Genomic DNA, 12,989 nt, shown 5'->3' with positions numbered 1-12,989 from the left:
GAGAAGAAGACGGCACAGGCCACAGGAACATGGTTTTAGCTCTATTTATTAATATGTATGATGGCGACTTGTCCAGGGTGTACACCGCCTTCCGCCCGGATGCAGCTCAGATAGGCTCTAGCGACCATACCTTTTTAGGTAAAGAATAACATTTCAATATTTTAACAAGGAATCCAAATAATACCCTGGTCTGAACATTAAATTTAAAAACTGCACCATGCCCATGTTAAAAAAATTGAATGTACAAATTACTTTATTGTAATCCCCTTTCACCCTTTAAAATTAGAATTGCTGATAGAGAGATATAATCTGAAAATAATACCACATCACGGAACAAACGTTACACACACAGCCTCAGGTGACTGTGAAATCTCATTTTTATGATAACTAACCAAAACCCAACATGATGTAGTTTTTTTTTTTTTTGCTGTCAATACTCTGCGTGTTAATGTGTTCCATAAAAAGAGACGTGCCGCTGCAGGTCCAGCTGTCGGCGGGGCCAACCTGACCCCCCCCTAGGTGGTGAGGCTAATGATAACCCAAAACTGCTCTACTGCTTGCAGAAGGGGAACTTCATCAGTCAGAGAGGCAAACTCACAGGTGCCGTCTGTCCCGGGCTAAAGGGAGCACCAAATATCCAATGAAGTAAACAATGGTTTACTTTTCATCAGACTAACAGTTTTACAACATTTGGTCAGTGGTAAAAGTAATTTATTAATATATGATTTAAAGATCTAGTGCTTCATTGATACCTCAAAGGAGGGTTCTAACCACCATCCATCTGAATGGAGCACCGTGTTACATATAGTAAAGGAATGTATTGTACATTTAATATTAGTGTCTACCCTACTGGATACAAGTTGAATACATTTATTATACTTCTGGCAGATGTGGTGTAAACATATTAGATAACAAAATATATATTATTCCTATATCCCGACTGTATTCAATTATGTTTTGCAATCCTTCAATTGACTGATCAGGCTATATTTTTAACAGATAAAACTTTAATTACGTCACTTGGGTTTTTTTTGCTTACGTGATGAATATTCCATTTGATCAAATATAAGGTATTTTGGCACCATTGAGAGTACAGCAAATAAAATGTATAAATGCGTGATACAATTGAAAAAATTGTAATAAACATGTTGTCAAATTATTACTTTTTTATTTGCGTCAATCAATATTTTTTATTATAATTACGAAAGTATAATTTTGTATACAGATTTTACACGGAAACTTATGGAAGCCTGTTGCTGTGACTGAACAAAACATATTCCCATTGTAAGTCATAATTATGAGATAAACGGGTCATAATTCCCATCAGGCACAATACGTTAAAACAATGTTGAGAATTTGTTGAATTAGGTTCTGATGTTGAGCAACTCTACCATAATGTTGATGCTTTTTGACGACGATCAATCAATGTTGGGTTCTGACGTTAATTTGAGCATTGAAATTTGGTCATTTTCCAACCAACAACATAGATCAAACGTTGGACATCAATGTCTCAATTTACAAACACAACTATTTTTCAACATTGCTTCACATCGAGAGGAGCCAGATGAGGTGGTTCGGGCATCTGGTCAGGATGCCACCCGAACGCCTCCCTAGGGAGGTGTTTAGGGCACGTCCAACCGGTAGGAGGCCACGGGGAGGACCCAGGACACGTTGGGAAGACTATGTCTCCCGGCTGGCCTAGGAACGCCTCGGGATCCCCCGGGAAGAGCTAGACGAAGTGGCTGGGAAAAGGAAGTCTGGGTTTCCCTGCTTAGGTTGTTGCCCCCGCGACCCGACCTCGGATAAGCGGAAGAAGATGGATGGATGGATGGATGTTTCAGAGTCGGTTTTAAAGGACATGTACGTACAAAACTCAAAACCAGTGAAGTTGGCAAATTGTGTAAATCATAAATAAAAACAAAATGCAATGATTTGCAAATCCTTTTCAACCTATTTTCTATTGAACACACTGCAAAGACAAGATACTTAATATTCGAACTGGAAAACTTTGTTGTATTTTGTAAATATTAGCTCATTTGGAATTTGATGCCTGCAAAATGTTTGAAAAAAGCTGTCACAAGTGGCAAAAAAGACTGAGAAAGTTGAGGAATGCTCATCAAACACTTATTTGGAACATCCACAGGTGAACAGGCTAATTGGTAACAGGTGGGTGGCATGATTGGGTATAAAAGCAGCTTCAATTAAATGGTCAGTCATTCAAAAAACAAGGATGGGTTGAGGTTCACTACTTTGTCAACAAATGTGTGAGCAAATTGTCAAACAGTCTAAGAACAAAATTTCTCAACGAAGTATTACAAGGCATTTAGGTATTTTACCATCAATGGTCCGTAATATCATCAAAAGGTTTAGAGAACCTGGAGAAATCACTGGACGTAAGCGATGATATTACGGACCTTCGATCCTTCAGGCGGTACTGCATTAAAAAGCGACATCAGTGTGTAAAGGATATCACCACATGGGCTCAGGAACACTTCACAAAACCACTAGTCAGTAAGTTCAGTTTGTTGCTATATCTGTAAGTGCAAGTTAAAACTCTAAAATGCAAAGCGAAAGGCTTTTTTAACAACACCCAGAAACGCTGCCAACTTCCCTGGTTTTGGGCTTTGTATAATCAATGTTGTATCAAAATGTTTTGCCTGCTGGCTTATCAGATAAAAAGTCAAAATTTTTAGATAAAGAGTTAATATAATGAGATAAACTAATAATTATGTGATTAAAAAAGTTTAATATTATAACTTTGCTATTATAAATATGATTTTTTAAATATTATAATTATGTTTTATCTTGTAATTTAATTTTGTTTATTTCATAATTTCGATATTTTTTCCCAATAATTTTGACATTTCATCCTGTAATTATGACTTTTAATGTCATAATTATCAATCACTGAATCAAAGTTTATTTATTTAGCCCTTTAACACAGGTGCCTCAAAGGGCTGCACAAACCACAAACATCTCCTGATCTGAACCCACAGCTGATCTGAACCCAAGGAAAAACTCAAAAAGCCCAAAATGGGAAAAAGAAGAAACCTTGGGAAGGTATCGCAGGTGACCGGCTGCAACGGATGTCAAGTGGGTACAGTTACTGAATTGTTCATGATATTGTGTGAGTCCAGTTCATTTGGGGCTAGTAGAAGGTCACAGGAGGTCTTCTTTCATGTCATCGACGAGGGGTACACCCCGGGTTACGACTTAAACCAGCCTACGCCCCCTCCAGACTGATACGTCTTCAGGTATTATCAGTGGCCACCTGGTAACCTCTCCATGCAGTCCAGGGGGGCAAAAAAGAGAAGCGGCAGGTCAACTGGTCTAAAACAGAGTATATTTAAAAGCTAGTTTTAAGGTGGGACTTAAATACTTCCACTGAGCATTTACAACTTTTTATTGGCAACACTAAAAAAAAATATTCCTAGTGTGTAAATGTGTGCGTGAATGTTGTCTGTCTATCTGTGTTGCCCCTGTGATGAGGTGGCGACTTGTCCAGGGTTTGCCCCGCCTTCCGCCCAATTGTAGTTGAGATAGGCTCTAGCGCCTCATGCGATACCAAAGGGAATAAGCGGTAGAATATGGATGGATGCATAGCATTTTTGACTTTTCAATCACATTATGACGACTTCATCTCCTAATGTCGATTTTTTATCCCATAATTTCGACTTTCTTGTCTCAGAATTTTACATTTTATCTCAGAATTTCATCTTTGTGTCTGATATTTACAAAGTTAAAGTAAGAATAATTGCCACACACACACACACACGAGGTGTGGTGAAATTATTCTCTGCATTTGACCCATCACCCTAGATCACCCCCTGGGAGTTTAGGGGAGCAGTGAGCACCAGCGGTGGCTGTGCCCGGGAATAATTTTCGGAGATCAAACCCCCAATTCCTACCCTTGATGCTGAGTGCCAAGCAGGGAAGTAATGGTCCCATTTTTATAATCTTTGGTATGACTCGGCCGGGGCTTGAACTCCCAACCTACCGATCCCAGGGCGGACACTCCAACCACTAGATGACTTTCTATTTCATAATCATGACTATTTATCCTATAGTTTGGACTTTATTGTCTTGTATTTTCAACTTTTTATTTCGTAATTTCAATTTTCTTATCTCGTAATTTCGACTTTTTACCTTATAATCATGAGTTACGATACGGGTATTGTTTTTTTTTAGTGGTGTAAACAGGCTTGCATAGAAAGGAGTCATTATAATGTGTAAGTGTGCCTAATATTGCGACCATTGAGTGTGTTAGTAAGCATACTTCAACATGTATAGTACATATGGTCTTGCACGTTCATATAATAGTGTACTGTAAATCAAAACTTGTAGTAGGTGAGTGTGGTCCACATGTGACAGTTTCAGTTGGCCTTATTTCCCCAGTATGAGTTTATGTTGCAGCCAAGCACCCATATTTATGTCTCCAGCTTTGTTCCACTGCTTGCTGCAAGCCTTTCCTAGCAGGAAGACGACTTCTGAGATGTTGAGCAGGATACAAACGCCCGACACAGCCAGCATGAACACGGTGAAGACGGTTTTCTCTGTCGGCCTGGAAACGAAGCAGTCCACTGTATTTGGACAGGGGTAGGAGTCACATTTGACCAGGCGGATCATCTTGTAGCCGGGGTATATCATGTAGAAGATGTACATGAAGGTCACCTCAAATGTGACCCTGAACAGCAGGCTGATGACATACGTCCACCAGAGGGCCCCCGTGATTCTCAACTTCTGAGTCTTAATCTGCTCCAGGTCTTTGGGGTTGCTCTTCCCTGACAGCGTGTAGAGCCTCTTGTCCACATGGCGCCGATGGGCCACGTGCATGGCGACCAGAAGGGCGGGCGTGGAGACCAAGATGAGCTGCAGGGCCCACAGGCGGATGTGGGAGATGGGGAAGAAGTGGTCGTAGCAGACGCTGTTGCAGCCCGGCTGCTGGGTGTTGCAGGTGAAGCCCGACTTTTCGTCCCCCCACACACTCTCTGCTGCCACCACCAGCACCAGGATGCGGAAAATGAAAAGCACTGAGAGCCAAATGCGGCCGATTCCTGTGGCGTGTCTGTTGACGCCGCTGATGACAGCATAAAATGAGGCCCAGTTCATTTTTTGTTCCGGGTCTGAAAGACAGAAAAAACAGTTTCAGCCCTTCTCTTGGATCAAGTAGTCCATTTTGTCTTCTGGGATTTATGTTATGCATGAACTTTCATGGAACATTTGCTTGTATTTTCTTTATTAGAAATGACGGTAACAGTTTAGTATGGAGAACATATTCACCATTAATTAGTTGCTTTTTAACATGCAAATTAGTAAAAAATTGCCTCTTAATTAATGCCTTATTCTGCATGACTTTATTATAAAAACAATAAGTCGGTAACACTTCAGTATGGGGAACATATTCACCATTGCTAACCCCAACCCCAACCCCAACTCTAACCTTAACCATAACCCTCTAACCCTAACTCAAACCCTCTAACCCAAACCCCAACCCTAACCCTAACCAAATAACACTAAATTAAGTCTTTGATACTTAGAATATGTTCCCTTAGTGTCCAAATAACTCTACATTAAGCTTTTATTACTTAGAATATGTTCCCCACACTAAAGTTTTACCAAAATGACAATATTTCATTGTGGCATTATAAAGTTGAAACATAACATGACATAAATCAACAACAGATAGAATACAGTACATCCGGAAGGTATTCATAGCGCTTCATTTTTTCCACATTTTGTTACGTTACAGGCTTATTCCAGAATGAAATACGTTTTTTTTTGGTCCTCAAAATTCTACACTAAATACCCCAAAATTACAATTTGAAAATGCTTTTTTATAGCTTTATGAAATGTAATAATACTAAAAAAAATCACATGTAAATAAGAATTCACAGCATTTGCTCGGTCGTTTGTTGATGCACCTTTGGAAGCAATTACAGCCTCAAAATCTTTTCGATACAATGCCACAACCTTGGCACACCTATTTTAAGGCAGTTTGCCCATTTTTCTTTGCAGCACCTCTCTAACTCCATCAGGTTGGATGGGAAGTGTCAGTGTGCAGCTATTGTCAAGTCTTCCAGAAATGTTCGATCACATTCAAATCTGTTCTCTGGCTGGGCCACTCAAGACATTTACAGAGTTGACCTGATGCCCATTCAACCATCCATTTTGTACCGCTTATTCCCTCTGCCATTCCTTTGATATCTTGGCTGTGGGCTTAGGTCGGTATCGTGCTGAAAGATGAACTGTCACCCAAGTATGAGTTCAAGAGCGCTGTGGAGCAGGATTCCATCCAGGGAAAGTCAAGCAAAAATACAAAATAGACAGAGTAGACATTGAAAGGGTAAAAGAAAACAAATTTTGGGTTTAATAATAGAACTTGATATCTCATGTTAAAAAAAATATGTACACCTTAAAGTAGCAAGAAACATATCAATAATGAATAAAGCAAAATATGTTCTGGAACAAAAAATCATATTCTCTACTGCTCACTAGTGTTACCATATCTTAATTATTGTGCAGAAATATTGGAAAAACCCAACAAATGTGCGCGTCATTCACTAAATAGAATAAACATACGTTAGAACAATACATACTATTGGATGTAGAGAACATACAAACCCTTTATTTATTGAATCAAACATATTGAACTCATCGACTTGGTGCATTTGCAAAGAGCTAAAATTATGTACAAAGCAAACTATAACCTGCTATGCAGGAATGTACAACAATTCTTCTCAAGAAAAAATTACAAATATAACCTAAGAGGAAAATCTAATCTAAAACATATGTATGCACGTACAACACCTACAACCTTTAGCATATCCGTATGTGGAATTAAGGTATGGAATAGATTAAGGAAATAAATTAAACAAAGCACCAATATGATTAAGTTTAAAAAAACTGTTCAAACTACAAGTGTTCACAAAGTATAAATAACAATTATGATGAACATTATGAACCCTATGTGAACAATAAATTACGTAACTATTTATACATGACAACTTTTATTTTTGTATAAATGTTATATGTCTAATATTTATTTATGTATTCAATATTTGTTTACTTACTTATTGTGTTTTCATCTATTTACTCAGTTATTTATTCACTGTTTTGTTACAAATAGAGAACAAACAAATGCAATAAAACTGCTATGAAACGAAAAGGGTTAGTGTTAAATAAGCTCTGCATCTTCCTACTCCTTTTCGGACATGCTGCAATGAAATAACTGGAAATATATGATGTATTATAATTGTATTGCATGCATGTTCAAAATACTGAAGTATGACTGACCGACTGACTTATGTCTCTGTACATTGCTGCATCCGTCTTTCCCTCTATCCTGACTAGTTTCCCAGTTCACTTTGGGGTTTCCTCCAAACTTGATGCCTGGCATTCACGCCAAAGAGTTCAATCTTTGTCCCATCAGACCTGATAATTTTGTTTCTCATGGTGTGAAAGTCTTTCAGGTGCATTTTGGCAAACCTTTACAGAGGAATGGCTTCTATCTGTCCACTATACCATAGAGGCCTGACTGGTGGATTGCTGCAGAGATGGTTGTCCTTCTGGAAGGTTTTCCTCTCTCCACAAAAGAATGCTGTAAGTCTGAAAGAGTGACCATCGGGTTCTTGGTCACCTCCCTAACTAGGGCCTTTCTCCCCCAGTTTAGATGGCCGGCCAGCTCTAGGAAGAATCCTCTTGGTTCCAAACGTTTTCCGTTTACAGATGTTGGAGACCACTGTGCTCATTGGGACCTTCAAGGTAGCAGACATTTTTTCTGTACCCTCTTCCAGATTTGTGCATCAAGTAAATCCTGTCTATTAAGGTCTACAGACAATTATTTTGACTTAATTCTCAGTTGTTGCTCTGCGATGCATTGTCAAGTATTGGACATTAAATATAGACATGTATTTTAAAATAATTCCCAACCAACTAAAATTACCACAGGTGGACGCCAATAGGGCTGTAGGAACATCTCAAGGAATGAAACAGGATGCACCTATTATGTGTAGAACTTTGGGGACAAAAATGTACTTATTCATTTTGTAATAAGGCTGTAACATAACAAAATGTGGAAAAAGTGAAGCACTGTGAATACTTTCCGGACGCACAGTGACATCTCATAAAGCACCATGACATAACAGAAAGTACAAACTCCATTTCTATATGAGTTGGGAAATTGTGTTAAATGTAAATATAAACGGAATACAATGATTTGCAAATCCTTTTCAACCCATATTCAATTGAATGCACAACAAAGACAAGATATTTGATGTTCAAACTCATAAACAGTCTGGATGGTTCGCTTCCCCTTTGGTCCGGATGACACAATGTCGAATATTTCCAAAAACAATTTGAAATGTGGACTCGTCAGACCACAGAACCCTTTTCCACTTTGCATCAGTCCATCTTAGATGATCTCGGACCCAGAGAAGTCAGCGGCGTTTCTGGATGTTGTTGATAAATGGCTTTCGCTTTTCATAGTAGAGCTTTAACTTGCACTTACAGATGTAGCTACCAACTGTACTTAGTGACTGTGGTTTTCTGAAGTGTTCCTGAGCCCATGTGGTGATATCCTTTAGAGATATATGTCGGTTTTTGATACAGTGCCGTCTGAGGGATCGAAGGTCACGGTCATTCAATGTAATTTCTCCGGATTTTCTGTATCTTTTGATTATATTGTGAAACCGTAGATGTTGAAATCCCTAAATTTCTTGCAATTTTACTTTGAGAAACGTTGTTCTTAAACTGTCTGACTATTTGCTCACGCAGTTGTGGACAAAGGGGTGTACCTTGCCCCATTCTTTCTTGTGAAAGACTAAGCATTTTTTTGGAAGCTGTTTTATATCCAATCATGGCACCCACCTGTTCCCAATTAGCCTGCACACCTGTGGGATGTTCCAAATAAGTGTTTGATGAGCATTTCTCAACTTTATCAGTATTTATTGCCACCTTTCCCAAATTCTTTGTCACATGTTGCTGGCATCAAATTCTAAAGTTAATGATTATTTGCAAAACATTTTTTTTAATCAATTTGAACATCAAATATGTTGTCTTTGTAGCATATTCAACTGAATATGGGTTGAACATTATTTGCATCTAACACAATTTCCCAACTCATATGGAAACGGGTTTTGTAACATGACATGACATAACATAACATAACATAACATAACATAACATAACATAACATAACATAACATAACATAACATAACATAACATAACATAACATAACATAACATAACATAACCATCAATCCATCCATTTTCTACCGTTTGTCCCTCTTGGGATCACTCGGGGGTTTAAACTTATCCAGTGGCATTTAGGTACACCCTAAAAAAGTCATAACGAGTGTTTGGGAAAAAACTTACAGGTATAGTTACTACTTTCTTTACAAATAAACTATTTATTCATTAATGGAATTGCAACCTAAATGTTAGTGATTCCCAAGTTTATAAAGTAAACTAAGTAATTATTTCATTACTTTTTTGAGACCGCGCCACATTTCACTGCAAGCAATCACAATGGCGTTGTAATGTTTGAAACAGTAATTAATTAGATTATTTGTTTCAAGAGCACAGTAATGCCTTGAGTACAGTTGCTTTGTAACGCCATTTTTTCCAACATGACTACAACATAACGTAACGTTACGTAACATACTGTAAAACAAAACAAATCAACCCAGATTAACATTACATTACACAAATTGGTATACCATATTATTAGTATAGTTCGGTTGGTAGAGCGGCCGTGCCAGCAACTTGAGGGTTGCAGGTTCGATCCCCGCTTCCGCCATCCTAGTCACTGCCGTGGTGTCCTTGGGCAAGACACTTTACCCACCTGCTCCCAGTGCCACCCACACTGGTTTAAATGTAAAATGTAGATATTGGGTTTCACTATGTAAAGCGCTTTGAGTCACTAGAGAAAAAGCGCTATATAAATATAATTCACAATAAAACGAACATACATTAACTGTATGATGACAAACATTACCACTGCTATAATATAGCATGTTTTCATAGATTAACATACTGTAACACAACACAAATAAACATAACATAATTCAAATTAACACGAATTAACCAAAAATTCAACAACACAAATTACCAGACCATAACATAAAGTTGATGTTATGCACACAACACATATCCATAGATCATAAGTCAACATATGTATTTTTATAACTTAAAACTAAACCACTGCAGAACCCAAATGAAATGTTAAAATTGTGCATCAATTTTGCACAAAGTATGCATGTGAGAGTTGTTACCGGCTTCAGCAGGCGGCGTAAGAGGCATATGAGGCAGCGAGGAGCACACTATTGGCCCACTATCTTGGCATGGATGACTGCCCAAATGATGGGGGCATTTTACCCTCTTCTGTATTTGGCAGACCCCTTATGAGAGACCTGGCACCGTGTGTCATGTGACACGTTCCTACCAGTCGCCACAGTGCGGCCTACAAACTGAGCAACTGCTTTGCAAAAGTACCTCAGACAGAATAGTGTGCACTGTGCACGCCATTAGCAAACATTCAAACAGCAAGTAGAATGTCCTTACCTTTAGTTGAGGCTTACAAAAAATAACATCCAGACATATTTTTGGAACTAATGTCTGCCACCAGTAAGCGGCAAGACTTTGCATCGCTAATGGTATCACACGCACACGCACACTCGCCACAGCCCTGCACTGAGCAGTCATATGCTTGCTGCACACACTATTTTGCATACAATAGCTCCATTTAAGCAGGCCAAACAAACAACCTCACAGTTCAGTTCAGATGGTTTAATTTGGGCCCGGGAGGAATCTGTGAGTGGGACTGCTGTCTGCTCTCTTGGCCTTCTGTGCCTTGTTCCTGAGAGGAAGTGGAGGCAGTGCAAAAAATGAATAAAACAACAAATAACCCAGAATATCAATATAAAATTCACCAGTTTATTATTATGATATGGGCTTCACGGTGGCAGAGGGGTTAGTGCGTCTGCCTCACAATACGAAGGTCCTGCAGTCTTGGGTTCAAATCCAGGCTCGGGATCTTTCTGTGTGGAGTTTGCATGTTCTCCCCGTGAATGCGTGGGTTCCCTCCGGGTACTCCGGCTTCCTCCCACCTCCAAAGACATGCACCTGGGGATAGGTTGATTGGCAACACTAAATGGTCCCTAGTGTGTGAATGTGAGTGTGAATGTTGTCTGTCTATCTGTGTTGGCCCTGCGATGAGGTGGCGACTTGTCCAGGGTGTACCCCGCCTTCCGCCCGATTGTAGCTGAGATAGGCGCCAGCGCCCCCCGCGACCCCAAAAGGGAATAAGCGGTAGAAAATGGATGGATGGATTATGATATGTTTATTATTTGTAGCCAATGGGTTTTTACAATCACATAGCTCCCTGGCTAAATATTTCCGATTGTGTGACAAAATTTTGTAAAGGTTTTTTACAAAATGCCATTTCCCAAATCTTAGGTGTTCTTGAATCTGCCCAATAGCTCTTGGAAATGACGCGGAATCACTTGAGACACATATGCAAACCCATAGAATGCACGTATGAATGTTGCCTATGTGTCTTTACAAAAGGCCTACTGAAATGAGATTTTCTTATTTAAACGGGGATAGCAGGTCCATTCTATGTGTCATACTTGATCATTTTGCGATATTGCCATATTTTTGCTGAAAGGATTTAGTAGAGAACATCCACGATAAAGTTCGCAACCTTCGGTGCTAAGAGAAAAGCCCTGCCTCTATTGGAAGTCGCAGACGATGACGTCACATGTTGATGGCTCCTCATATGTTCACATTGATTGTAATGGGAACCTCCAACAAAAAAAATCTATTCGGACCGAGAAAACGACAATTTTCCCATTAATTTGAGCGAGGATGAAAGATTCGTGTTTGAGGATATTGATAGCGACGGACTAGAGGAAAAAAAAAAAAAAAACGCAATTGCATTGGGACAGATTCAGATGTTTTAGACACACTTACTAAGATAATTCTGGGAAATCCCTTATCTTTCTATTGTGTTGCAAGTGTTTTAGTGAGTTTAACAATACCTGATAGTCGGGAGGGTGGGTCCACAGGTGTCTTGACGCGCAGTATCTCAGGAAAGTCGACGGCAGCTGTATGGGTGGCACAAGCTCAGCTGATATCCGGTAAGAAGCGGCTTTTTACCACAATTTTCTCACCGAAACCTGCTGGTTGACATTCGGTTGGGATCCATGATCGCTGTGATCCATAGTAAAGTTTCACCTCCGTGAATTTTAAACAAGGAATCACCGTGTGTTTGTGTGGCTAAAGGCTAAAGATTCCCAACTCCATCTTTCTACTTTGACTCATCCAATATTAATTGAACAAATTGCAAAGGATTCAGCAACACAGATCTCCAAAATACTGTGTAATTATGCCGTTAAAGCAGACAACTTTTAGCTGTGTGTGTGCGCAGTGCTCATATTCCCTAACAGTCCGTGACGTCAAGCGTACACGTCATCATTACGCGACGTTTTCAAGAAAATTTAGTAAACTAAAAAAGCCGTATTGGCATGTGTTGCAATGTTAATATTTCATCATTGATATATAAACTATCAGACTGTGTGGTGTGTAGTAGTGGGTTTCAGTAGGCCTTTACAAAGATAATAATCATAGAAACAAGGAATTAACAAAAAACATATCATTGTGCTTGTATACAGTGTTCAATTTTCAATTTTGACCTGTTTATAACGATATTCTACTTTTGTTTGGTCTAAAGGAGGACATCTAGAGGTCAGTATGAGCAATTGCAATGCTCTGAAATTAGACTTGGACTTTTTTTTATTGTCAATTCAAATTTGAACTTTACAGTACAGATAAGAACGAAAATGTTTTGCATTAGCTCATTGTAGCGCAGGATAAAAGAGCAATTAGGTGCAGATATAAATAAACTGTACAGATAAATAAATTGGACTTTTGCATATGCAGCTACGTTTATGAATGTCTTTATATTAGTGATCTAATGGCTGGATTTCTTA

At 39.0% G+C, this 12,989-nt stretch overlaps 1 protein-coding gene across 1 annotated transcript; it reads right to left on the bottom strand.

Moving 5' to 3' along the window:
• Positions 1-2,897: 2,897 nt before the first annotated feature.
• LOC133550495 (gap junction beta-1 protein-like) lies at positions 2,898-10,674 on the bottom strand. Its single transcript, XM_061896472.1, has 2 exons — positions 10,561-10,674; positions 2,898-5,123 (listed from the first exon to the last, which is right to left on the bottom strand). The coding sequence occupies exon 2, from the start codon at positions 5,107-5,109 to the stop codon at positions 4,384-4,386; it is 726 nt and encodes a 241-aa protein (XP_061752456.1). The 5' UTR covers positions 5,110-5,123; positions 10,561-10,674; the 3' UTR covers positions 2,898-4,383.
• Positions 10,675-12,989: the final 2,315 nt, after the last annotated feature.

Source organism: Nerophis ophidion, linkage group LG04, assembly GCF_033978795.1.
Source record: "Nerophis ophidion isolate RoL-2023_Sa linkage group LG04, RoL_Noph_v1.0, whole genome shotgun sequence".
In the NCBI taxonomy this organism is placed as follows: Eukaryota; Metazoa; Chordata; class Actinopteri; order Syngnathiformes; family Syngnathidae; genus Nerophis; species Nerophis ophidion.
Note: the sequence above shows the minus strand (reverse complement) of the source record. Positions and strands in the feature narration are given on the sequence as shown.

Excerpts from the sequence above, each read along its gene's own strand:
- LOC133550495 (XM_061896472.1), bottom strand. The coding sequence starts at position 5,109 with ATGAACTGGGCCTCATTTTATGCTGTCATCAGCGGCGTCAACAGACAC.